The sequence below is a fragment of the Barbus barbus genome (genome assembly GCF_936440315.1).
Source record: "Barbus barbus genome assembly, chromosome: 20".
In the NCBI taxonomy this organism is placed as follows: Eukaryota; Metazoa; Chordata; class Actinopteri; order Cypriniformes; family Cyprinidae; genus Barbus; species Barbus barbus.
This window is the reverse complement of record NC_136748.1, coordinates 23,602,809-23,629,801: the sequence shown is the minus strand read 5'-3', so window position 1 is coordinate 23,629,801 and position 26,993 is coordinate 23,602,809. Positions and strand designations below refer to the sequence as shown.

Here is a 26,993-nt window from a genome sequence, read left to right as displayed (position 1 = left end):
TGCACCTGATTGGACATTTGAAGCAGCGCTGCTTTAACTGTCCAATCATATGACAAGAAGGCGTGGCATCGAACAGCGCTGCTTTCACCGTCCAATCAGCTGCGAGTAAGGTGGGCATTAGACCAGATTCACCGTGAGAGCTACACTCTGCTTAGACTCAACAACACGATATCGGTATGTAAATATTCCCGTGCACTTGTCTTGTTATTTGGGCTCGTCGCTGGGTTAAACATAATACCGGCGACTTAATTTAACCTAATAATCTTTTACTATTTTCAACTGTAATGTTTAAGTTACATTAGTTACCGTGAAACTATTGTCTCTCAGTATTGCAACAGGTTGTTGTAAGCGCGTGTGCTTTGTTTACATAGGTAGCAGGATATATGTAATACGTAGCAAAAAGCTATCAAATGTTAGAATACTCAGATCGAAGAAGTTTTTATGTGAAGTTGATGTGATGAGAGATTTCTAGTTGTAATTTGTGCCATTGTTACGTGTTGAAGCCTGCTTTACTCATTTGATAACATCACATCAGATTATTGTTGTGTTATCAGCACAGATTGAGTTGATAATGAATAAAACCTTTAATATTCTTAAATGCTTAGTGCTGGTGAAAATCATTTTAATTAGGCCTATAAAATAACTCTCGGTACTTTTTTGTTGTTCCACTCTCTGCAATCTGCTACATTTTCATAATGCATGGTTGGTTATCTATTGTTGTAACATTTTAGATGGATATATGCCCCCACTTCTGCATATTCCGAATTTTTGAAGGGCTCACCAGTGATTATTTTTTACACAGTAAGCATTTTCCAACAAACAATACAGAAGTTGCTCAATATAGGTCTTTCTTGAAATAATACGAGATGGTTTTAGCATCTTTTCATCATTTTGTGCTAACATTTAATTTTTTCCTTCTAAACTATGAAATCAGAATTAGAGTTTTACCATTTTAGTGTTAGTTTTCAAGCAATCTTCAGTTCAGTTTTAGTGGAAAAATGGTGCTTAAATGTTGATGGCTTATGCTGGGCTTTATAGATTTGTGTAAAATCTAACACTTGCTATCAATTCATTAATTTAAAAGGAAATGCACCATTTGAAATGTCCAACCTCAGTTTCTATAGGAAATGCATTCAGAGTAAATACAATTGTGCTTGTTAAGATAACTCACGGATCTTTAATGAAAGCGGTGGCAGAATTTTTTGTTATGGCAATAACTTGTAACCATGGTACTTTGGCAGAAACTGTGGCTACCATGGGACATGTTTGTGAGAAGTGTTCAGATCCTCAGTGAATGGTGAAACTGAAACTGTGAAAAGCATGTGGAGGTGGCAGCAGCAATGTTTTGTATTTTTTTGTTTAGGTATGTGAATAACATGGAGCTTTTCTCTTGCTGAGTCATGGCTAGAGCTGGGCTTGTACAGTTTGCTTTTGTCTATGCAAATTCACACACCTTAAATATCCATGTCCTTGTTGGGAATTACCAGACTACAAAGCTTCACTCAAACATGATGTTTCAGAAATGATTCAAGGCATAATGTAATATTATCTTTTGTCCTACATTGCAAAACCTGCCCACAATTCCACCTACCTCTGTGAAAATACTCTTATTCCCTGACTCATAGTAAAGGTTTGCATATGGAAATGCTATATGTGTATTTTACTTGTGTACATTAACACAATTATAGTCTGACTATGTGTGAAAAGAAAGTTTGTAGTTGTCAGTATTCATCTTCATACACGGGCAGTGTTACCGCAGGGCACATGGTGTGGCTATCCGAGGGGAAATGTCCTTCATTTGCTGCATTCATCTGTCCCAGGTGGTGGATTGACCTCTTTACCTATACATGGGTTTAGTTACTGATATTTGTTTTTACTCGTTCTACTTGTTTTGGAACTGATGGCCGTGTCTTTGAAGACTGAGCGCAGCAGGATTTTCTGGTAGAGCGTCTGGAGATTATGGTGTGATTCATGTGAGCTTCGCTGCTCTGTAAACTGTTTTTCTGTGAACTTGGCATGAAGCTGAGAACTTTTGGGAAGCAGGGGGGTGTAGGCAATTTTTTATTCAAATCAAACTACTATTTGTTGTCTTTTGGTGCAGGGCTGAGTTTTAGTCAGACATCTCAGCAAGCCCACTCCATGAGATTAGGCTTTAGGGAATGACGGGGTCTCTCCTGTTAGGTAGAGTAGGGGACATTGCAGGAGTTAAGGACCTCCTTTCCTGTTGTGGTGGATGATCTGGCTCCTCACTGGCTGCTTAAACCTGTTGGTCTTGAACCAGGAATCATTAATGCCATGGTTGGTGAGGCAGGAAATTGTCATCACCATATACATTTCAAAACAACAACAACAACAACATAATCTGGCTAGACAGATGCAAAACAAAACTAACACACAAATCTTGATCACTTCAATTATAATCAAGCTGTCTGGAAGCAAACACCTGTTTTTGCCATGCTGTAAAACTACTCCAGCCACTTTATTTTCCCCAGAGTTTTTAAAACTTAAAACTGTAGGTCTGATTGATTGCTATGAATTTTATTTATTATATATTTTTATTCGAAAATCATAAACCCAGTGTTATTTTATTGTTTTGTTATATTTTTATGTCTTTTTTATAAATATTTTGAATTTGAATTTTTGAATTATAATTTTTAGTTTTAATCTTAGTTTAGGGTTTAGTCATTTGGCTATGTTCTTTTGTAATTAGTATTATTTATTATTATTATTATTATTATTTTAAAAAAATATTTCTGTTTAGCTTTAATTTATATTTCATGTTATATATCAATTTATATTATGTTTTAGTCTTAGTAATTTTAGTTAAACTGAAGTTTGTATTTAATCTATTTCAATTAACAAAATTATTTTTAAAATAATTTAAATTTTATTGTTAGTTAAAGGGGTCATATGACGTTGCTAAAAAGAACATTATTTTGTGTATTTGGTGTAATGCGATGTGTTTGCGGTTTAAGATAACAAAAAAAACACATAATTTTCCACATACTTTACATTATTGTTGCTCCTTTATGCTCCGCCTTTCTGAAACACGTCGATTTTTACAAAGCTCATCGTTCTGAGACGTGAGGCGTGCTCTGATTGGCCAGCTATCCAGTGCGTTGTGATTGGCCGACTACCTCAAACGTGTGACAGTGTTCACAACAGCATCACAACACAGAAATGTGATGCTGTGTCCCGGCGCGATGACACAAAAACAATAAAACCCATTATAAACGATAACATAATCAGTAACATAATTACTGATTATAGTGTCTTTTTACGCGTCGCGTTGCATCGCATGTGGGGGCGTGTTTAAATGAGCCGTTTTAGGAGGGCGTGGTCGAGTCTTAACTTGAATATCTCTTTGGTTTTGAAACTTTAGTCTTTGCGACTTTAGGGATCTTATCTATGCACAAACAGCTTGTAACACTCCAAAGAGAAAGGAAAACTTGAAATCGCATCATATGACCCCTTTAACAATAACAACAACATACTTTGGATCATTGCTATCCTGGCCCAATAGGAGGCTGAACTGAGCCCTGTTGGCTCCTCATGATGTGATGCACCTGATGCTTCTTGCAGACTGTGACCACCATGTATTTCTGAGGTCTAGCTGTGACTTGACAAAGCAGAACTACCACATAGATAATAACGTTTTGTTCTTGCATTTCTGGACACTTTGGACACTGTTTTTCCTGTTTGATTTGTTGGTTTTTACTCCTAGCTACTTTTGTTTTGTTTTGGTGAAGTGTTAAAACTTGGACTGTGTGAGGCAAACTCACTGTGACTGTGAGCACTGACAGCAGGAAATTATGCAGTGTCTGAAAGCACAGTCCGAATGATGATGCCATGCATGATCATGAGCTCTCGGATGGCTGTGCGAGAGAGAGATTTGACACAGTTCTGCCAAACGTCCCAATATTGTGCACATATCTTGTGGACGCCCGCATGCACCACTGACATAACTGACAGACCGCCAGAGCCCAAGACTGTTGGAGTCTGAGAAGTGGATGGGAGTTTTGTAAGATTTTGCAGCTGCAAATATCGGTGTTGCTTTGAAATTCTGGCTACACACTCTAAAATGGCCAGAATGGAAATATTTCAGAAAAAATGTAAATGTAGTCAGGGCAACTTTATTTGCACGTGTGTTCGTAAGATTTGAATCAGTCAAACAGGTTCACAAATCTCACAGACCCAAACTCATCAGTTTGACTCTTTAAATGACTGCTGAGTAAGAGACTGACTTTTTTAAAACTTTTTTTTTTTTCTGTTCATATCTGACTCCATATTAACCAAGAACTAATAACAATTACTGTAATGTTTACATTAGGTAATTACTGACTTGTTGTTTAGTTAAAAATTCAAAATTACAGGTTTGTAAAAAAAATTGGAAAAAAGTTACAGCATAGTGTAAAAATAATTTTTTTCATTCTTTTAATTAATAAATAATTGATTTCTAATTAGAGTTTTTTTGGTTTTTAATGTTAGTTTTCTGGCCATTTTACAAATGGTGGTAACTCTCTCTCTCTCTCTCTCTCTCTCTCTCTCTCTCTCTCTCTCTCTCTCTCTATATATATATATATCAATTTTTTTTTTTTTTTGGTAACTGTATAAATTCTCACAAATATTCAAAGAGATCACTTTTAAATAGTTACATGACTTGCCAAGCAATGGCTGAAGATATAGTGCTGATAGCATCCAAACCACTGAGTTTTTCAGGAAACAGTGGGTGTTGTGCGATGTTGAATGAACCCTCTAATTGGAGGGAGGTGCTTGCTTTGTTTGGTGTGAAATAGGGGGCTGAGGAAGGGTAGCATGCAGCCGAATTGTGAATGCAAAGGAGAGATTTACCAGAACAAAAACATGTTACGGAATTGGCCCCAGTTTACCAGATTGTTCAGCACATCCAAGTGTGTTTCCTGCAGGGTCTCGATTTAGGAGAGTAAATAGGCCCTCTCTGATGTGGAAAAATCCTGATCACAATGGCCTCATAGATTTTGTCACTGTGCTTTTCCTCTTTTGTGACCTTTTGAAGGGCATTTGTGACTTTTTGGTGGTGCATTTGTTACCTGGTTCCTCGTGAACACTTAATAATACGTTAGAGTGCTGTCATCCTTGACACTTGAAGCGTTGATTTTCTTTAAAACACACTACTTTTATGTCTCCTCTTTGTACGATGTTTGATCAGAGTAGCCAGAGGGGCTGTTGTAGCTACAGTTGGGCAAAAAAGTATTTAGTCAGCCACCAATTGTGCAAGCTCTCCCACTTAAAAAGATGAGAAAGGCCTGTAATTTTCATCATAGGTACACTTCAACTATGAGAGACAGAATGGGGGGAAAGAATCCAGGAAATCACATTGTAGGATTTTTAATGAATTAATTGGTAAATTCCTCTGTAAAATAACTATTTGGTCACCTACAAACAAGCAAGATTTCTGGCTCTCACAGACCTGTAACTTCTTCTTTAAGAGTCTCCTCTGTCCTCCACTCGTTACCTGTATTAATGGCACCTGTTTGAACTCGTTATCAGTATAAAAGACACCTATCCACAGCCTCAAACAGTTACACTCCAAACTCCACTATGGCCAAGACCAAAGAGCTGTCGAAGGACACCAGAAACAAAATTGTAGACCTGCACCAGGCTGGGAAGATTGAATCTGCAGTAGGCAAGCAGCTTGGTGTGAAGAAATCAACTGTGGGAGCAATTATTAGAAAATGGAAGACATACAAGACCACTGATAATCTCCCTCGATCTGGGGCTCCACGCAAGATCTCACCCTGTGGGGTCAAAATGATCACAAGAACGGTGAGGAAAAATCCCAGAACCACACGGGGGACCTAGTGAATGACCAGCAGAGAGCTGGGACCAAAGTAACAAAGGCTACCATCAGTAACACACTACGCCGCCAGGGACTCAAATCCTGCAGTGCCAGACGTGTCCCCCTGCTTAAGCCAGTACATGTCCGGGCCCGTCTGAAGTTTGCTAGAGAGCATTTGGATGATCCAGAAGAGGATTGGGAGAATGTCAGATGAAACCAAAATAGAACTTTTTGGTAAAAACTCAACTCGTCGTGTTTGGAGGAGAAAGAATGCTGAGTTGCATCCAAAGAACACCATACCTACTGTATTGGCCCCAGTTTACCAGATTGTTCAGCACATCCAAGTGTGTTTCCTGCAGGGTCTCGATTTAGGAGAGTAAATAGGCCCTCTCTGATGTGGAAAAATCCTGATCACAATGGCCTCATAGATTTTGTCACTGTGCTTTTCCTCTTTTGTGACCTTTTGAAGGGCATTTGTGACTTTTTGGTGGTGCATTTGTTACCTGGTTCCTCGTGAACACTTAATAATACGTTAGAGTGCTGTCATCCTTGACACTTGAAGCGTTGATTTTCTTTAAAACACACTACTTTTATATCTCCTCTTTGTATGATGTTTGATCAGAGTAGCTGGGTGAAACCAAAATAGAACTTTTTGGTAAAAACTCAACTCGTCGTGTTTGGAGGAGAAAGAATGCTGAGTTGCATCCAAAGAACACCATACCTACTGTGAAGCATGGGGGTGGAAACATCATGCTTTGGGGCTGTTTTTCTGCAAAGGGACCAGGACGACTGATCCGTGTAAAGGAAAGAATGAATGGGGCCATGTATCGTGAGATTTTGAGTGAAAACCTCCTTCCATCAGCAAGGGCATTGAAGATGAAACGTGGCTGGGTCTTTCAGCATGACAATGATCCCAAACGCACCGCACGGGCAACGAAGGAGTGGCTTCGTAAGAAGCATTTCAAGGTCCTGGAGTGGCATAGCCAGTCTCCAGATCTCAACCCCATAGAAAATCTTTGGAGGGAGTTGAAAGTCTGTGTTGCCCAGCGACAGCCCCAAAACATCACTGCTCTAGAGGAGATCTGCATGGAGGAATAGGCCAAAATACCAGCAACAGTGTGTGAAAACCTTGTGAAGACTTACAGAAAACATTTGACCTCTGTCAAAGGGTATATAACAAAGTATTGAGATGAACTTTTGTTATTGACCAAATACTTATTTTCCACCATAATTTGCAAATAAATTCTTTAAAAATCAGACAATGAGATTTCCTGGATTCTAACACCCCCCCCCCCCCCCCCATTCTGTCTCTCACAGTTGAAGTGTACCTATGATGAAAATTACAGGCCTCTCTCATCTTTTAAGTGGGAGAACTTGCACAATTGTTGGCTGACTAAATACTTTTTTGCCCAACTGTATTTGTGTTATAAATGGTTTTCAGTTGCCAGACATTTATCAGTAGTCCTTCCTGTGGCTTCGCACTGCCTCCATCCTGTTTTAGAGGGCCCTGTCGAGGCATGTTTTCTGTTTGGCAGTCAAAAACACTTACACAACCCTTCTGTGTTTACTGCTGTCATTACTTGCTGTGGAGAAATGATTTTGCCTAGACCTAGACAATACATGTTGTCCCTGAGTTTCCGATTCTCTGTCTCTTATTTTATTCCTGTAGCAGTGGTTGTTCAATGTGGTATCACAGCCTCAAATGTGCATTCTTTTTGTATTCTCAACAAGCGCAAGTAGAACATAACTCATCCTGTAACGCCAGAGGATAACTGACTGATTGAGTCAGTTCTCCTCTGGCTTTACGGGATGTTATGTTCTACTCTTTATGTCAACTGGTTACACATGAAACTACTGATTCCTGAAACTGAATTTTTGACATCTGCACTGATTCACAACTGCACCAAATCAGCATATTAAAATGATTACTGAATATGTCACTGAAGATGTTGAAATTTCAGCTTTCCCGTCACAGGAATAAACTACATTTTAAAATATATTCAAACAGAAACGGTACTAATATTTCAAAATATTACAGATTTATGATAAATTTATGATATTTCAAAAACATTTACTCTTTTAGTTTTACTTTAAACATTTTGAATATTTTTGGCAACACTAACTCTTTGGACAATATCCCTTTTAAATGATTTTTTTTTTTTTGGCAATTGCCTTCATTGAAATATATAAAATCCTAATTAATTGCTTCTCTCCTCTTAAGCCTTCTTAGGTGGGCATGGAGTCCAAGATTTGGGGGGAGTGAGACGACATTACAAGGAACAAGACACAGGACAGGACAACTTCCATGGCTGCTACAGCCAATAGCAGAACTGAACCCAGACCAGGCTGGGTTGATTTTTCAGATGAGGAGTCACAGGCAGGTCAGTGCAAACCTAGTCTTTACTTACAAGTTACAAGATGTTTTGTGAGTTCATATTCTAATGGAACAACCATAACTATTGAAATGTGGACCTTGAATCCTCTGCTGATGGATGTCTGCAAAACAAATAAATTTAAATGGAGGTTTCTATTTGTCAGGGCAGACGCCATACTGAATTTTATGCAAGTGAAGGATAGACTATAGTATGTACTGTATAAAGGTTTGAAGATTTGAAAACTCACAACTTTCAAAACAGTTTATGGATATTTTTGTCTACAGAAAGTTTCTTTGGGATGATGTTTTGTCAGCTGAAATATTGGCATCATGGCATGATGTTAAACAATTGTACAAATCCACCAAACATACTGTACTTCGATCCCTCATAGCCTTGTTTTCATACTTGTCAAAAATTAAATATGGCACTACCCTGACTAATGTTAGTTTTAGACAGTTGGGAAGCCGTGTCCAATGTCGGATTGTTGAATGGTGCTTTAGATGGCAAAGAAAAAGCTCTAGAAGTTCTTGTCTAATTGGAAAAATAGTTTCAGGACTTTATGTGCACCATTTGTAAGGAATTATAAAGACATGTAATCGTTTTGCTGAGTGGATATCAGTTTGTTTTACTCTGAGTTTGTGTTCAGACCTTTCTGTGAGATTCCTGTGTCCTGAGGTCATTGCTCCATAGTGATTACTGCGGGAACGGTCCACAGTTCTTGCACCCTGCTAGATTTAACATTTATCTGTGACCTTTTTACTGAGAAGGGGCTGTATTTCTCTAACGGTGTTTCTTCTTCTGGTCCAAAGATGAGGACCACCTCCAGCCCTCTTTAGACCAGCCTGTGCTGGAGTCCTCCTGTGTATCTGGTCAGAAAGCAGAGCAGCCAAATTCCTGGGCTCAGTTTGATGACAAACCATGGTCACCCTCTCCTGCTCCCCCATCACAGGTAAAAGGTATGAGAACTACTTAAATATGTTTTTTATTGCATGGAAGTTGGAATCTAACCATGAGATTTGTATACTGTGCTCCCAAAGGCATGTTCAGGATTCAGTATAGTACAATACAATCCAGCATTCCTCAGTTCTTTTAAAAAACCACTGACAGTACAAGAAAATAGAGAAACGTAATGCACACGGTTTCAAAAGCGGTCATATCATAAGGAAACAAACAAAGTCTTCTGAGAAAAGAGCTCAGTTTAAGTACTCTAAGGTTAAGTACTCAAGTTTAAACACACACACACACACGTGTATATATACAGTGTTGCTTGAAAGTTTGTGAACTCTTTAGAATTATCTATATTTCTGTGTAAATATGACCCAAAAAAACATCATCAGATTTTTGCACACGTGTCTTGAAAGTAAACAAAGAGATCCCAATCAAACAAATGAGACAATTGTTTTTGTCATATATTTATTGAGAAGCAAAATCCAGTGTTACATATCTGTGTGTTGCAAAAGCATGTGAATCTTTGCTTTCATTATCTGGTGCAGCCCCTTTTTGAGAAAGGCCTTTAGTTGCTTTGAGTTTACCATGGGCTCCTTTACAACCTTGTGGACTGTTACAGGTCTTGCTTTTAGAGTGAACTTTGTTGGTGGACCACTCTCGGGGAGGGTAACGGTGGTCTTGAATTTCCTCCATTTGTACACAGTCTGTCTGACTGTGGATTTGTGGAGTCCAAACACTTCAGAGATGGTTTTGTTGGGTTTTCATTGTCTATTTTCAGGACTTATATATGCAGAAATATAGAAAATTCTAAAGGGTTCACAAACTTACACATTTTTGAGGAAGAGTTCATGTAAGTGCATGTAAGAGCTTCACATTTCTGCTTTTAAACCCTCAAGTGCATTTCCTCTGTTTCATAACAATAGTCATAATAGTTGCATAGTTTCATAATGATACTCAAAATAAACTCAAAGTAATGGGTGACAGATGCTTCCTCAACATGTGACTTATGAAATTGACAATTCTCCTGGAGCAACCTGGGATTATACCTTGCTTGAGGACACAATGGCAACTTTCCTGTGCCAGCCTTGAGCTTCTAACCATTACACCACACCCATTTCAACAAGAATTTCCCAATGTTTCCAGTTTTCCAGAGAAACATTATTTTACTGATTTCTACAATGAGTTGACTCAATTGGGTTGGTTGACTGTGTCACTTCCTTGAGGCCTGATGCTTGGTCTAGTCTTGTCTGTGTTTATCTCTGTCTGTCTCTTTTTTGCACACATTGACTCACCCACCCCCACTCTTGTCAAAACCCAGCAGCTTTGCCAGCAACTCTTTCCCAGGAAATCTCCTGTGAGAGGCCGAGTGCAGCAACACGCAAATGGCCAAATCCTTCAAACCCTAATTGAAGCCATAAGCAGAGTTTTCATCACGGCTGTTGTTGCTCTTGTATGAAATCTGCCTTAGGATGAAGTCAAGGGTGCAGCCGCTCTATCATTCCTTCATAATATCATCACTAAGAGATCAAGCCTGGGTTTGTTAAAGTACTGCTTATTTAGTCTGATTACAGGGGCTGTCCAACAGATGATTTCAGGTTTGATGCCTTAATTTCCATGTGTGGTCTAGAGGAAGCTTTAGCAGCCAGAAAGCCAATGTCTCATGTAGGGTTTATCCAACCACAATGTCTTCCATTATTTATATTCAAAGGCATCCAGATTCATATCACCTTGATTGAATACAATTTTTTTTTTTAATGGGAAGATAAAACAACAAAGATTAGTAGTGAAAGCAATGCTTTTTAATGCTAATGCAGCAGAAACTTCATGTTGATATTTGTTGTATTAAATACGTATATTGTGAACATAATGTGAATAAGTTGTTTGTGGTGAAATCAGAGGTTTGGGAACCCTCGGGAAAAGGAGTGTTAGGTGGAGTAATCCCACATAGACTCATAAATCTTTAAAGCTATTAATTTGAATGAGATTTCACTCATCAGTGGCAAGAACGGCTATATGAAAATACAGAAATTTGAGTAGTTTGAATCAGTTAAAATTCAGTTTATTAATTTGAGGAAAGACTTTTAATCACTTGGCAAGTGATAATTTTTAATCGTGCATGTGCATTATTCCTCTTAGAATTAGCTGACTGTACTTTTATTTTTACAACCTAATGATGCAGAAGTTATGCTTAGACATCATCATCAATCATTATCTTTTTTTGTCTTTGTGATGCTTAGTCAGATGATCTAAATTCATTGCATCCAACCATTTCTCTGTTGTAATGACACAATTAATCTAATGTACTTCTGCATCCATTTCAACTCGTTACCCCAAAATGTTTATATTTTACTTGTAACATTTTCAAGTTCTTCTTTATGTTGTACTTTTTTTATGTAGGTCATAAAGTTTTAAATAACTTCTTTTGTGAACTTTTTAATTGAGCTCCAGAAAAAAAGCGTGCGGCTGGATTTGTTGCTAGGCAGTGAACACATCCTGTGTTTGGGATGTTTCTGAATCCCAATTGTTTAATTAAGCATCAGCAGTGCCTACATGTATTTAAAGAACTGGAAGTATGTAATCTGACTTTAAATATTTACTCCAACCTGAATCTAAAACATCATCTGTGTAGTACTACTGTATTCTCTCTATCATTGTTTCAAAGCGTTCTTCTATGCAGTATTTCATAACATAAGTAATGTGTCCTCTGATAGTAATTACAGGAGTGCTAATTAAAATCATTGAGTAGATTGCTTCGATTGTTTGACGAGGCTGATACACATCAGTATGCTGCGTTATCTCGCTTCACCCTTGATGTTTAATCCTTTTACTAAAGCACTTTTCCCCACTGTGAATATTTAATAGTCTCTCGTTTCTAATTCAATGATAACACCTGTTCATTAGCGACACACATTTACGGTATTCACACACACATAACTGAGTTGTGCGCCATTCAGAATAAAAAATGACAATGCCTTTTAGATTCCAACTCAATTCCTGAATTACAGTAGTAAACAGGAGATTATTAAATTAAATTTTAGCCGTTTAATTTCAGGAAATTAAAATGGAATGAAATGCAAACAAATTCATGGAAATAATTTTTTATTTATTTAGCAAGGATGCATTAAATTGATCAATAAAGACTTCTGTTTTAAATAAATTATGTTCTTTGCCATAGTTTCCACAAAAACATTAAGCAGCTCAACGGTTTTCAACATTGATAATAATAATGAAATGTTTCTTGAGCACCAAATCAGCAAATGAGACTTCTGAAGTATCAGGTGACACTGAAGACTGGAGTAATGACTGCTGAAAATTCAGCCTTGTCATCATAGGAATAAATTACATTTTAAAAACTCTTAAAATAGAGAACAGTTATTTAAAGCATAAGAATAATAATTCACAATCGTACAATATCACAATATGCAGCCTTGGTGAGTAACATGAAAAAAAAAAACTTACCAACCACAAATTGTTTAAAGTTAATGCATGTAAATATCGTTATACAAATACAATGTATGGTATACATATGGATTATGTGTATATAGACCTGCATGAGGGAAATGCATTAACACATATTTCTGGGTGAACTTTTCCTTTTTAAATCCAGAATTTTAACCTGTTTATGAAGATGGCATTTGTTTTATGCCTATATATCGCTAAAGACATTTGTTTTGTTGCAGGTCCCAGGCACAGCATTTGCTCTTCGGCCAGTTTCTGGAGTGCCGTTCCCCCATCGGAGAGCAGCTGGACCACCCAATCAGAAGAGCAGAGCTCCGTGAGCGTGGGGGCGTCTTCCTGTGACCTGCCCTCACTTAACACTGAAGAACCACCCAGTCAAACACCCTCCTGTCCCCACTCTCCTAGTGAGTACCACATACACAGAGTCCTACCTACTAAGTTAATAAATGGGTAACTCTCATCAGTCGAACATCTGTAAGTGGCGGTTTTATATCCACCCAGTGCCTCAAACAGTAATTAAAATCTGTCCCCTCGTGAGAAGACAGAAGGAAGTGAGAATCACACAGGAAATGCTTCACACGCTGAATTATCCATCAATAAATCCCTTCCGTTGCTCAGCACAGCCTCCGGGGTCGTATCCAGAAATGCAGGCAGAATAAAAAGACGGCAGGTTTAGAAGTAAATGATGGAGCAATCGGGACAAATAAATTCACACGGTCTGTGACAGCTGCTCCTCAGACTCTCCTCTCGTGTGAGTGATGGTGGCTCTGAAGGAACGCTGTGCTGATTTGAGGCAGGACGCTCTCTCTCTCTCTCGCAGGTAATTTGTGGCGGAGCGGTTAGCGCTCCTACGCGATCCATCTCGGGCCTCTCGCCTCGGCCTCCAGCAATAGCTCACTCAGACCAGGGTTTCTATGGAGACAGGAGAGAGTGAGGTGCTTAAGATGGTTTTATTTATTAAAATGCAGCATGCTTCATTTCTCAGGCTGTGGGAAGATGGAGTCACTGCAACAGAATTTTCACTTGAGGCAGGAGTGAATAGAAGTGCATACTCAGTGTTAGTTAAAGCAAATGTTACAGTAAATAGTCAAGTGTGTAATTATGCCAAGCTATGCTGGAGTTTGGTCGTGTTTGAGCCTGTAAGAAAAAAGATAAAAACATTCTTTAAAAATCATTTGTTCAGGAATACAAACAATATTCTTCACTTTTTTTCTTAAATTAGGAAAAGAAAATATAAAAGCAGCAAAAATATTAAGCAGCACAACTGTTTTCAGCATTGATAATAATAATAATAATAATAAAAAATATTTATAGAGCAGCAAATCAGCATATTAGAATGATTTCTGAAGGATCATGTAACATTGAAGGCTGGAGTAAAATTCAATTATTAAAATATAATATAGAGAATAGTTATTTTAAATTGTAATAACACTTTACAATATTAAAATTTTTTACTGGGTTTTTTTTTTTTTATCGAATCAGTACAGCCTTGGTGAGCACACACTTGGATAGCAGCATAAGGGAATGAATAATTAATATATTTTTTAAAAACTATATTTTTACTATGATGCTAGGGTGTTATAGTTGGTCATTGCTGTGTGGTTGCAAGGATGTGGTTGGTTACTGGTTACTTACTCAAAAGAGAACTATTCTCAGGTCTCTGTTCTTTTAATATGGCTATGGCTTTTTTTCGTTCCATTGTATTGGCCTCTAGGTGAAAATCTTAAAAACAAAACAAAAGTCAGATGATATTGAAAAGTAATTGTGCCCTTGTTCTCATCAAACCTGAATATTTGAGATATCATTCATGCCTGTAGTACACAAGGTCAAGTTACATGTGAGTGCTTAATATTGAGGAGTATCTATGAGCAATAGGAATCATTATCAGTAAGTTTCTGTAGAAGCATTCGTTTTCTTTTTTTGGATTTTCCCTATTTTCCCTGTGTTGAAGTGTATGCTGCTAAAAGCTGGCAGCAGGGTGCCGTTCTGTTTGTTTTCCTTTCACCATGTGACCCCTGGGTGTTGTTCAATGATTGTTTATTTACAGCTGAACTGAGTGTAAATTTGTGTGTAATTGCTGATTATTTGTGTACATAGTTCTTCTGTTGTAATTTTTTTTGAGTTGGATTCACTATTTGTACACATTACACATGGCTTGTGTCCGCTTTAAGCAGTGTTTGTCAGATCTTGTCTATTATGTGATTTACAGCTTATGATCATGAATGAAACATAGCTATGAATGTGTCATTGTAAGCCGAGACTATTGGTTACGAGTGAATACGAGTGTTTATGTAGCTGTATGGGACCAGCCAGGTCTTTACGAAAGCTTTGTGTCAGGCTAATTTACAGGCACAGATGGCTAATGAATATTTAATCTTATTATTATACATTACTGACACTCTATCATCCAATTTGATACTGTTAAGTGCTTTGACACAATCTGTATTGTTAAAAGTGCTAGATAAATAAAGGTGACTTGTCTTGACTTGACTAATGATGTTCTTTATCAGGACATGCAGTGCATTTGATATACAATGCCCATTTTCACTTCCTTCTCATTCCATTTCCGGTGATGCATAAGAAGGTTGTTGTCCATAGAGATGCAATGTGTGTGTATGTGTGCGGTCGGGAGAGGAAGAGAAAGCGTGTGTGGATGTGCTTTTGTCATGTCCAAAGGCACCCACACAGAAGGGCATTGTCATCAGTTAGCAAATCTCTACAGAGGACAGCAGAAGTTACTGTAATCTCAGATCAGCAGAGGTTATAGAGTAGAGCAGCAGCTTGTTTAAGAGCACATCCTGCTGGGAATCCCGCACGCTTCCTCACCGTCTGTGACCTTTGACCCCTGCAAATGTCCTCGTGAAAACACCCGCCTCCTGTGACTCGCACCTGCAGCTATCACTCCGCTTTGCGTTATAGGAAAGCTCTGCCTGTCAGAGATGACACTTCCACTGTGTGTCTTCTCACCAACATGGTTCGGAAAGCAGCATTGAAATTTAGAAATTTTGCATTTGAAAATAAATAGTTTGCATTTACATAGAGATGTCTTAAAGCCGACATGTTATAAAAAAGAATCATATGTGTTTTCTAAATTAAGGATAAATTCATAGTTTTGTGAATGAAAAATCGTAAAATAGATAATTCATATGCATCATTTGGTGAACTTTAAAGTTTAGAGCAATAGTGAAATATGATTATTTAACAGTAAAGTAATAGTGCCAGACTCCATTTGATGAGAACATTAATGAAAATGAATGGGTGCACAGTAAGGCTAACTCTGAAGTTATCCCCAGTTAATGCTCTGGTTTAGAAGGACTGACCTGAAACCAGCAAAATAAAGGTCAGTAGCTTAGTGCTGTAGGAAAGGATTGAGAGATCTCAAAGCAGATCAAGACTTCAGTGCAAACACAACCTGTCAACCATTTGTCTCAGTTCTTAAGTTTGCAGTCAGATGGCAGTTGACTTGCACATTTTGTAGCTGTAAAAAATAGTTGTTTGTTGCACACATCATGTTATTGATGAGCCAGTTTCTGTATCACATTTCCACGTCTTCTCTTTTATATGTTAAATAATTGGGATATTCAAAGGACAGAATCACTTCTCCACATGGTTAAAGACAAACATGAGAGAGCACACAAAGTGCAGGTGACTCTCTGACCTTGTTTTAATTTACTTTCTGTGCAAGTGTTGATCTATGGTTTTTGTAAAGACAGCTACCTGTCAAAAAGTTTAGACTCCTCCTGTGCAGGAGGCAGGCTGGCAGGCAGACCAACAGGCATCTACATGTCTGTGCGAGCACTTCACAGACAGAGGAGGTAATGTGACCTGCTTTTTAATGCATGGTGCAGTAGCGAAGCCTCACAATTGGTGTCCCATCTGTTTCCTCTCTTTAGCACCTGGACTCTTGAATCTGCTCTACTGGTGAGTCTTTTTCTTTGCACTGTTGCTTTGTGACAGACTTTGCACGGAGTTTTGACTTGTGGTTGTTGCAGAATTTTCATTTAGCTGTCCTTCCTCTTCAGAAATATATAATGTGATCTTTTAATGCTGATTATGCATATATTTGTCTTTCAGTTGTGTATTTTAAAACTGGGTAGTCTGTTTTTAAAAAGAAGCGGGGTGAGAGCATTTGCTGGAGTCTCACTTGGCATTGCTTAGATAGCGTAAGGATCAGCGCTCTATCCATGCTGAGTTTTACTTGGAGTTGGAAGTTTGACGAAATACCAGTAAGTTGATGCCTAGCAACAAGATTTTGCTTTCATGATTTACTCCGTAGAACAACAGACACTCTAGACTTCAAGAATTGTTTCCTTAATGTTTTTTTTTGTCCAGTAAATCAGAAAAAAATTGAGATAAGTAAAAATACATAGGTTAATTTGTATTTTTGTGAATTTAACGCGAACTTAATTCAACCTTGAACATTTGTTCTAATGGTTGCAATTTGCATCTAACCCTCTGGCTGATTTGATGTATCCCTTGTAAGAACATGAACAAACTTGCTTTGGAGTTGCGCAGACGCTGTTCATAAGTATTCCTGTTTGGGATATTGCATTTTTTTCTGAGCTGGGATAATCTTTTAACCTTCTCCCTCCAGGGCTGATAAGATATGAGCTTGAAATCTGAGTCTCTTTATGTTTGTGGCTGCTTCTGTGTGTGCACATGTCATGTATTGTAGTCTCTTATTATTTTCTGTGATAGTAATGGTTTCAGTTGATTTGTAGTGTGATGAACCCTGTTGAACTAATATGAGAAGATTAACAAAGCCACAAGCCATAGTGCCAACACTCTCTCACATATAATAGGCAGTGTTTTAAGAGACTGGAAAGAGGCAGTCCTGAACAATTCTAGTATAAATTAGGCCCATAGCTTTACTAGTTGTTTACTGGATTTCAGTTTCTAAAAAGTGTTGTTTGTGAGTTAGCGTGTCGGAGTCTGAGACTTTTTGCATAGTGCAGTCATGCCAGTTTCCAGCATGTGAGACAGACCATTCATTGCTTTGTTGCATTGGCAGAGAAAGTAGGTCTGAGGTGGGGAATGCTGGTGCCTAGCAACAGGTAAAGACTGTCTCTCTAATTTGGCATGGGAGAACTAGAACAGACAAGAGTTTGAACTTGGTTCAAGAAGGATTCATTAATGAATGATATTTTTTTGCTATCACTCTTACTTATGTTTTTTTGCAGGTTCATTCAGAATCCTTGAACGTCCCAGTTTCAAATGAAAAGTGTTTACATGACATTTTAAAAACTGTTTTACTGTTAGTGGGACTATCCATTAGGCCACGACTGCCCTCTGTTGTTAAAGTGCATGTAAACATACTTACCGAGTCAAGGTCTGTAATCTGAATGTGGTAAACAGTCAAATTGTTAGCTGTTTTAAAAGTAGGGGTATTGCACAAATAAATTTAAGCTCTTGTGATATGGTCTTCAAGCTGTCTTCTATGACCTTGGTGTGACTAAAAAGAAATCGATTATTCAATTATCCCATTGTTCCTGAAAACACATCCATTTTTGTCCTAGTGAAAAAACAACTCTCAGACTGAAAACTTCATTATTCTGTAGTCAATCACACCTCTTCCTATAAAATATTAATAGATCTATATTGAAATGAATGCATAGCATGTGGAAAGAGAGTGAATGTATGCAAATGCATGCTTATGAATTGTGGTTGATTGGAATCTGCCTCTTTCCTGTTAGTGGAAATGTCTTTCAGTCGTTTCTTGATTTGGACCAAAATAATCCAACCATTGTGACTCTCATTAGGTTTCAGAAATAGGCTGAAAGGACACTGGAAAGTCCAAGGAGGTCATTCGTTTTCTTGTTTATAAAATTGTCTGCCTCTCATATATGACATATGCCCTTTTTCCTTCACAAATTGAATCCAAAAGTGTTGAAACAGCTCTGTATTCTTTTTTTTACTGATAGATTCTTCTGTGTGCCAAGAGGATGACGGAATGAACATGGATTCATTCAACTGGACAGCAAACAACCAACACACTAATGGCCAATCTTATGTCACCTCCAACCGCTTTGCCAGCTGGGTTACTTTTGATGATGAGGAGGACTCAGTTTTCCAACCTCCAGGGAGACAGTCTAATATAAAACTGGATAACCTCAACAATTGTCCTCTGGAGGATGCCAACAGCAACCTGATTTCCTCTTCCTTTTGTGGCCAGATGACAGAGAGGCACATTCTGGACTTGACCCCTGATGGGACCAATTCCATCTTTGACTGTAATAACACACTGTCGAACAACAGCGTCCCTTACACCAAGAAGAACCCTTTCCTGGATGATGAGCTGTCAAACCTACAACCTTCTCCTATCAACCCTTTCAGTGCCTATTTTGACAAAACAGACCTGAAAACGTCCCAAGGCATTGGCTTGTGTCAGGAGGTACCAGATGTGTCCACCTTCAGCTCATCGTTCTTTGAGTATCAAGATGCTGATATCAAAAGGGAATCTATTATGCTTTTCTCATCTAAGAAAGACTCTGTAGTTGGAAAAGATAGTATCCCATCAGGCTTTCCTATAGATGGTCTGGATCAGCTCAGGAATATTCACATTTCTGACCCTGACCGTGACGGTAGTCCTACTCTACCAGATAGTTCAGTGGAGGAAATTGACTCTGATGATTCCACCTATGAACCAGACCATATGACTCCTCAGGATGGCTGGCCCATGCTCCTGCGCATCCCTGAGAAGAAGAACATCATGTCCTCACGTCACTGGGGACCAATATTTGTCAAGTTGACGAACAGCGGCCAGCTGCAACTTTTCTATGAGAAAGGGCTGGAAAAGCCGTTCAAAGAGTTCCAGCTAAACTCCCAGCATGAAATATCTGAACCCAAGCTTCAGAACTACGATGAGAATGGCCGTGTTCATACCATCAGTGTAGACCATGTGGTTTACAAAGAGAAGAGGAAGATCCAGCCCAAGGTTACAGTGGTTCATATGCCTGTAAGAGAGCAAGCGGTGAAGCTTGGGACAACAAACTACGAAGACTTCTTGAGCTTTCAACATGCTCTGCAGGAGAGACTTGTGGGCCTCTCGGTGGATCAAGAAGGTCTTAACTGGCCAACAATGTACACTGAGGAGGAGATCCACGTGGAGGTGAGGGATAACTTCTATGGGATTGTCTCCAAAGGGGACAGCCGTATCTTGGAGCAGCTAGTTTTGACCCGAGTGAACATGCTAGCCTTCTTGAACGGATCTCCACCTTGCAGTATCGGCCTCAATGATGTCCAGGTCAAAGGTAAAGAGGTGGTTTCTCGGCATGACATAATTCCCAACACAACGTCACGTTGGATTCAACTGAGGGATTGTCGACTGCATGAGTGTGCGGACCAATTAGAGTTTGCAGAGTCCCGAGCCATTACGTTTAGTCCACCGGTTGGTCGTCGTTTTGAACTGCTGCGCTTCCGAACGGCATTTGCTGAAAAAAACCTTCCCTTCACTCTGAGAACAGTCGCTTGCATCAAGGGTGCGGAAGTGGAGGTACAGTCCTGGCTGGTGATGTCAACGGGGTTTTCATCCAATCGAGATTCTTTAACATTAATACCATGTGAGAATATTGCTATCCGTTACCCCATACCGGAAATTTGGGCAAAGAACTTTAAGCGGGAGAGTGTGACAGGAGAGAAGTCCCTGAAGGCACGCTTCAATAAAGGAGCCAGTTTTGGTTCAACCAGCACGTCAGGGTCCGAACCGGCCATGAGGGTCACGCTTGGTACGGCGAAATACGAACAGGCCTTCGGGTCTGTGGTGTGGAGGATCAGTCGCCTGCCAGACAAGAACTCAGGTGGGAACTTAGGTTTGATTTTGAGGTGGCTATAGAGTCAAATTTTGTAACAACAAGAATTATCTTAAAGGAATAGTTCACCCAAAATTGAAAATTCTGACATTAATTACTCACCCTCATGTCGTTCCAAACCCATAAGACCTTCGTTCATCTTCAGAACACAAATTAAGATATTTTTGAAGAAATCCGAGTTTTCTGACCCTGCATAGACAGCAATTGAACTACCATATTCAAGGCCCAAAAACGTAGTAAGGACATTGTTTAAATAGTCAATGTGACATCAAAGGATCAACAAAAATAATGACTTTATTTAACAATTTCGCCTCTTCTGTGTCAGACTTTGACGCCTGTTCATGAAAGTATCATGGCGCATGTGTGTGGTGCTGCTGAAACAGGAGCCGGCGTTCAGGAGCCGGCGTTCTGAAGTAGAACCTGGATGCACTTCACCTTGTTTACAAGCAGAGGAATGCACACACATGCGTCGTGGTACTGTTGCGAATGTGTGTAGCAGACTGACACGAAAGAGAAGAAATTGTTAAAAAAGCTGTTAATTTTGTCGTCTTTGCTCACAAAAAGTATTCTCGTAGCTTCATAACATTACAGTTGAACTACTGATGTCACGTACTATTTTAAAGATGTCCTTGCTTCCTTTCTGGGCCTTGAATGTGGTAGTTCTGTTGCTGTCTATGCTGGTCAGAAAGCTCTTGGATTTCATTAAAAATATGTTATTTGTGTTACAAAGATGAACAAAGTTTTACGGGTTTGGAACGACATGAGGGCGAGTAATTAATGACAGAATTTTCATTTTTGGATGAACTATCCCTTTAAGAGTTTTTGAATGCTGAAAAGGTGTCCTGTGTTGTTCTGAAGTTTAAAAGTAGTTTACGTGCACATCCCTAATGTTAAAAGTTTTTGTCAATGTAGTGACTTACAAATCAAAATATTTATATATAGCATTACAATATCACAGCTATGCTACGGTCACTACATTCAGGTCAAACTGATCTTGTTCTCCTCTGTTACTCTTATGCAATAGCATAAGCAAATAGTTATTTAAGAGCTGCTTTATTTTATTTTGCTGTTTCATCACGAGTGTCATATCGACCAAGTCAGTAAATTAACCCAACAATTCGAACTCTTTCTTAGTGTCACTGTATAATGATTTTACTGTTGCTCTGTATGAAAGATTTTGAAATATTGCCAATATTTGAAAATTATACTCTTATTATCAGTGTTTGTTTTTCACGATAGTCATGATAATAATAACAGTATAGATAGTAGTTTTTTTTTATAAAGATTTTAATATTTTGGTGCTGCTGAATAAATCCTCACAACCTCCAAATCACAATGCTGTGGTAAAAGCCATGCCTCTTAATGCAGTATTGACTCCCAAAGCAAGTGCAGTTCTGTAGAAATCTTTTATTCTGTTTGTAGATTTTCTGTCGTCATAGCATTTGCATTGTGGCCAGTGCTGGTATTTTTTTTTCTGTCAATGGCCGGTGCTTTATGCTTTTCAGTAGTATATCAGCAGGGAGCTCCTCCTCCTGCATGAGTCTGATTGGTTAGATAAAGCTCATGCTGTGATCATCTGTTAATTCACAGGTTCACAGTCTGACATCCCTGAGCTTTGCAATTCAGCTTTTCCTCAAATAATTTTTTTCTCTGTAAAATTCTCTCTTCTCTAAAGTCATATTTCAAAGAATAGTATGCAAAAAATATATCGAATGATAATTTAGTTCATTTACTCACCCATATGACTTGTTCTTCCATAGAACACAAAAAGAGAATGTCAAATTCTTGAAAGGACAAAAAGGCACTATACATATCAGAATTAGTTCATAGACTCGTGAGCTTTTTTATTTTGCAACTTTAAAAGACATTTACATCATGTTTAGCTTCAAGTTAAAATTGTTTTTTTTTTGGCATGTTCAAAGTTTTGCCATCAAGACGAACACAAACCAATGCTGTTTGGCATCATTCATCTGAAGAAAACATTTTTCATCACTTTCTTCAGTTCATTTTAGCAGAATCGAGGCCAGTTCTATGCTAATGTTAAATTATACATCAGGTCCAGTAGTTTACTTCATCTAAAAGGTCCTCTAGTAATTTGCATGAATTAATTATTTGTGTTAATATTGCATACATTACATTAATATGGTTGTGGATGGTATTTTTTGTAGCACTGGGACATCCTCATACGTTCTACTGTCATTTGGAGCTGGGCTCAGATTGGGAGGTGCCTCGTAAGTTTGAGTGCCTGGTGGAGGTTGAGTTTGACATGCCCTCTGCTTCTGCGTCCAAAGCCACCGTTCGCTCTTTGTCAGTAGGGGACAGAAATGACTTGAAGAAATGGATCACCTACAAATCACATTACTCCTATCAGGTATTCTGTCTGTGTGTGTGTGTGTGTGTGTGTGTGTGTGTGTGTGTGTGTGTGTTAGAGGAGGGTGAAGTAGCTGTGCCACCTTTTACTTAAGTTGTCCTCCAGGCAAGGAGGAATGAGGTAAAACTAACACACTTAACCATTTCAGATATCTGCTATCAACTGAAAGTTTCATAAAAAAATTGTCATTTATTTTATATTATTATTAATTTTATTTGATGTACTAAAATAACTACAAAAACAATTAAATTACTAATATATTAACTAAAATTAAAATTAAAAATTAAAAACTTATACATATAATATATACAGTGGTGTGAAAAAGTGTTGGCCCCCTTCCTGATTTTTTTTGCATGTTTGTCCCACTTTAATGTTTCAGATCATCAAACAAATTTAAATATTAATCAAAGATAACACAAGTAAATACAACATGCAGTTTTTGAAGGAAGTTTTTTTATTATGAAGGGAAAACAAAATCCAAACCCACATGGCCCTGTGTGAAAAAGTGCTTGCCCCCTAAACCTAATAACTGGTTGGGCCACCCTTAGCAGCAACAACTGCAATCAAGCGTTTACGATAACTTGCAATGAGTCTGTTACAGCGCTGTGGAGGAATTTTGGCCCACTCATCTTGGCAGAATTGTTGTAATTCAGCCACATTGGAGGGTTTTCGAGCATGAACCGCCTTTTTAAGGTCATGCCACAGCATCTCAATAGGATTTAGGTCAGGAATTTGACTAGGCCACTCCAAAGTCTTCATTTTGTTTTTCTTCAGCCATTCAGAGGTGGATTTGCTGGTGTGTTTTGGATCATTGTCCTGCTGCAGAACCCATGTTCGCTTCAGCTTGAGGTCACGAACTGATGGCCGGACATTGTCCTTCAGGATTTTTTGGTAGACAGCTGAATTCATGGTTCCATTTATCACAGCAAGTCTTCCAGGTCCTGAAGCAGCTAAACAGCCCCAGACCATCATACTACCACCACCATATTTTACTGTTGGTATGGGATGTTCTTTTTCTGAAATGCTGTGTTAATTTTATGCCAGATGTAATGGGACACCTTCCAAAAAGTTCAAGTTTTGTCTCGTCAGTCCTCAAACACTTTTTCACACAGGGCCATGTGGGTTTGGATTTTGTTTTCCCTTCATAAAAAAAAACCTTCATTTAAAAACTGCATGTTTCATCCCAAGCTGTTTCATGTTGACATCAACATGAAACATTAGTATATTGACCACGCAAAGGAGGGGTTTGGAAAAATGAATCATTGAGCGAATCGTTTTGGAGTCGTTGAGCAAATAAGGTAAAAATAAATGCATATTAAAAGAAAATGAAAGTTTTTTTTTTTTTTACATTGTATGCATGTCAACCTGTTGTTGGGGCCTCCCAAAACCAAAATATGAACCTTTCATAACCCATAATAGGGGCACTTTAAAGTCCGCGTGAAATCAAAATTGACTATATTTATTTTGTTAGCGCACATTGCTATTTTTGTGGTGAACAATTCATCCATGCAAGTCAATCTACACACACACAAAAAAAAAATAGTTTGCCTTCATAATCTTTAATCCGAACATGAAAATGCTTCTCCCCTCTAAATGATGGGCCTTCTCCGATGACATCAGTTTGACGGCTTGGGCATTAACACAACATGCTTAACCACGCCCCTCCAACTGTCAGTGTTCATTTATGAATGAAACGCCTACTTTACTACATCCAATCTATTCGCAGTAGAAAAAACAAGCCATGCCCTATATTTTCCTCATTCAGTATTCTGTTTCTCTTGTAAGTACGTCACAATACGGAAGTAAAAATGGTCACAAACTTCCAGTTCACACGGATTTTAATATATTCATTTTGCAAGAAACGGTATATAATGGGTGCCAACTAAATGCTATATATCAGAATCAGAATGAGCTTTATTGGCCAAGTATGTTTACACATAAAAGGAATTTGTTCCTTTTATGTGTAAAAGCTCCACAGTGCAACAGAAAGACAGCAACAGGACAGGACACAGATAATAAAAGAATAATATACAAATATACAAATAGGCAATGTACAGTCAAATGACAAAAATGATGCACACTTTACTAGATTAAGGGTTGACACATCATGACCCCACTCTGCTGTAAATCTGTGTTAGTGTAGTAGTGATTAAAGCTGTTTATACCATGTTTTGTTATACACCTGTCCTCACCTTAAGTATTACACTTTAGAAAACCAGTAATTTAATTAGGTTATTTAGTGGTGATTTTCAAACCCTTCGGGCGGGTCTGAGCTAAATGTCATGTACCCTGTGACAAAGCCACTGAAAGACAAGTTGTCACCCTCAAGCAACCCGCTGTGTCAGCTGCCAGAGCTTGTTTTCCCTACTGCATTCCAAACATGTCATTAAGGTGGCTGGAGATGTTTTCTACAAACATCTGTTCCCATTACTGTTCAGCAGCCACAGGGAGTGATTCATCACTGAGCAGAGGTGCACAACAAACAGCAGGACGGCAGGAACAAGATGTAAAACTCTGCCTGTAACCTCAGTATAGGAATGACAGAGGAAGCTGCTGATGAAGCATCTTGCTGTATATGATAAATGCAGCATAGCTGTGGGGCAGGACAGTGGCAGCAGGTGTTTGAACCCCGGTGAGGTCAGTCACGGATAGATTGAATTGGGATGAGCATGTGAGAACAGGAGATGCTTTTGATTAGGTTGTTCAGTTCACACTAGGTTATTAGTCCCGACTTCCTTTCGTTGTGAGTGACTGCCTCCTTGTGGCTAATGTTTGCTACTACTCGACTACTCACTTGCACTTGCCTGTGTTGTCCTGTAGGTGGCAGTGGAGCAGAAGAATGAGAGCACATTGGACAGTCCTCAGAAGGAGCAACCAGGCCAGTGTACTCAACAGTGAGGAACCAGGAAGAGAAGGAGGTTTACATCTTGCACTTGTTGAACGAGAGAACTGGGGCAGTTTTCGTTTACATTTCTTGCTCATTTGGACATTGTTTTTTTCCCTTTTGCAAATGTTACGTGTAAGATTGATATGCAAAAAGGGATCCCATGCAACACTACAGTATATTTCCAGATCTCCGCAAGCATCGCATGTCCAAATATTTCAAGAATATGATTTGCTATTGCTATTAATCGTATTTTATGTACATGAAAATCTGGCTTTGTCCACTAGGCGAGCAACTCGCAATCATCTCATATTTAAGTAATCATATTTGCCTAAAACGATGCAGCTGTTGTGTTTCGTCTTAGCTGCAGATATCACAGAAATGCTGTGTAAATGTTTCTGTATATTTTGGCCTATGAAGAGTCATTTGTGTAGTTTTACCAAGTAAATTTTCTTGATTATTTAACTTTGTACAGAGGATAACGAGGGACTCGTTTGTCTTCTAATTTTTTAAATTAGAAGACAAACAAGTAAACCTCACTAAATTATAATTAAACAAATGCTAGTAAAATAAAAGGTACCAGTAATGCAAATTGTTCACCTTAGATTTGTGTTCATGAGTCTCTTATAAGAACATTTGAATTTGTTTTTATGAATATTTATTAGAGCAACAAAAATTCCAAATGAAAATGTCCTTCAGATTCAATTTGTTCACTTTTTTTCTATGGGTTTTGTTTGCCACACACAGAATGAGTGGCTGTAAATGTGTTTAAGTCTTAAAGCGTAGTACTGCAGTGAGGGAAATGATTGTGAATGTCAAATACCTTGTACTTTGCATATCTTGATGAGTTACTGAGTATTTTTTTTAACTGAGTTTAACAATTAAGTAGGTTCAAAAGTAGTGTCATAATGACTAACGTGGGCTTAAAGTTTGTTAAACTACTAACTACTGCTGTAATATTTTTCTTCAGATTTCTTTTCAGGTTTATGTTCAGTTGATTTTAACTAATTGTTGTTGAACTTTTACTGATAAGTAATAAGTGTTTAAAAAATTATATTTAAGATTACATTTCCAAAATAATGTGTCCATTATTTTGTTGCATTTGTATTTCATGTTTTGTTGTTTTGGTTTTGGGAGTCACAGTTGCTTTCATTGTTCGGTGCACAAACCTAGTACTAATCAAGAATGAATTTGAAAATGACTGTATTTTTTTAAAATCTTAATTCAAAATGATTATGAATTAAGATTGCTCTGTTTTATCCTGTAATGCAGAGGAAAACATTTAATAGAACTATAAATTGCCTGATGATGGTTCATCTGACCTGATCAT

The 26,993-nt window shown here is 38.3% G+C and overlaps 1 protein-coding gene across 3 annotated transcripts; it reads left to right on the top strand.

The window, feature by feature from the left end:
• Positions 1–144: 144 nt before the first annotated feature.
• Positions 145–26,993, top strand: LOC306886510 (stonin-2-like). Of its 3 annotated transcripts, none has more exons than XM_079443665.1 (7): positions 145–174; positions 8,040–8,199; positions 9,003–9,149; positions 12,822–13,004; positions 18,522–20,396; positions 22,577–22,779; positions 25,600–26,993. In XM_079443665.1, exons 2-7 carry the CDS (start codon positions 8,124–8,126, stop codon positions 25,675–25,677), a joined length of 2,562 nt encoding a protein of 853 aa, XP_079299791.1. In that variant the 5' UTR covers positions 145–174; positions 8,040–8,123; the 3' UTR covers positions 25,678–26,993. The 3 variants fall into 3 exon arrangements, with proteins under 3 accessions (XP_079299791.1, XP_079299792.1, XP_079299793.1); XM_079443666.1 differs by having other exon boundaries at positions 9,003–9,142; positions 25,600–26,736; XM_079443667.1 differs by lacking the exons at positions 145–174; positions 8,040–8,199; positions 9,003–9,149; positions 12,822–13,004 and adding an exon at positions 16,409–16,521 and having other exon boundaries at positions 25,600–26,983.

What these genes read in the sequence shown, in the direction of transcription:
- LOC306886510 (XM_079443665.1), top strand. Translation starts at nt 8,124, where the DNA reads ATGGCTGCTACAGCCAATAGCAGAACTGAACCCAGACCAGGCTGGGTT. An exon ending in TCCCCCATCACAGGTAAAAG is followed by an intron (nt 9,150 to 12,821) that starts GTATGAGAACTA and finishes GTTTTGTTGCAG; the next exon opens with GTCCCAGGCACAGCATTTGC. An exon ending in AATCACATTACTCCTATCAG is followed by an intron (nt 22,780 to 25,599) that starts GTATTCTGTCTG and finishes GTTGTCCTGTAG; the next exon opens with GTGGCAGTGGAGCAGAAGAA.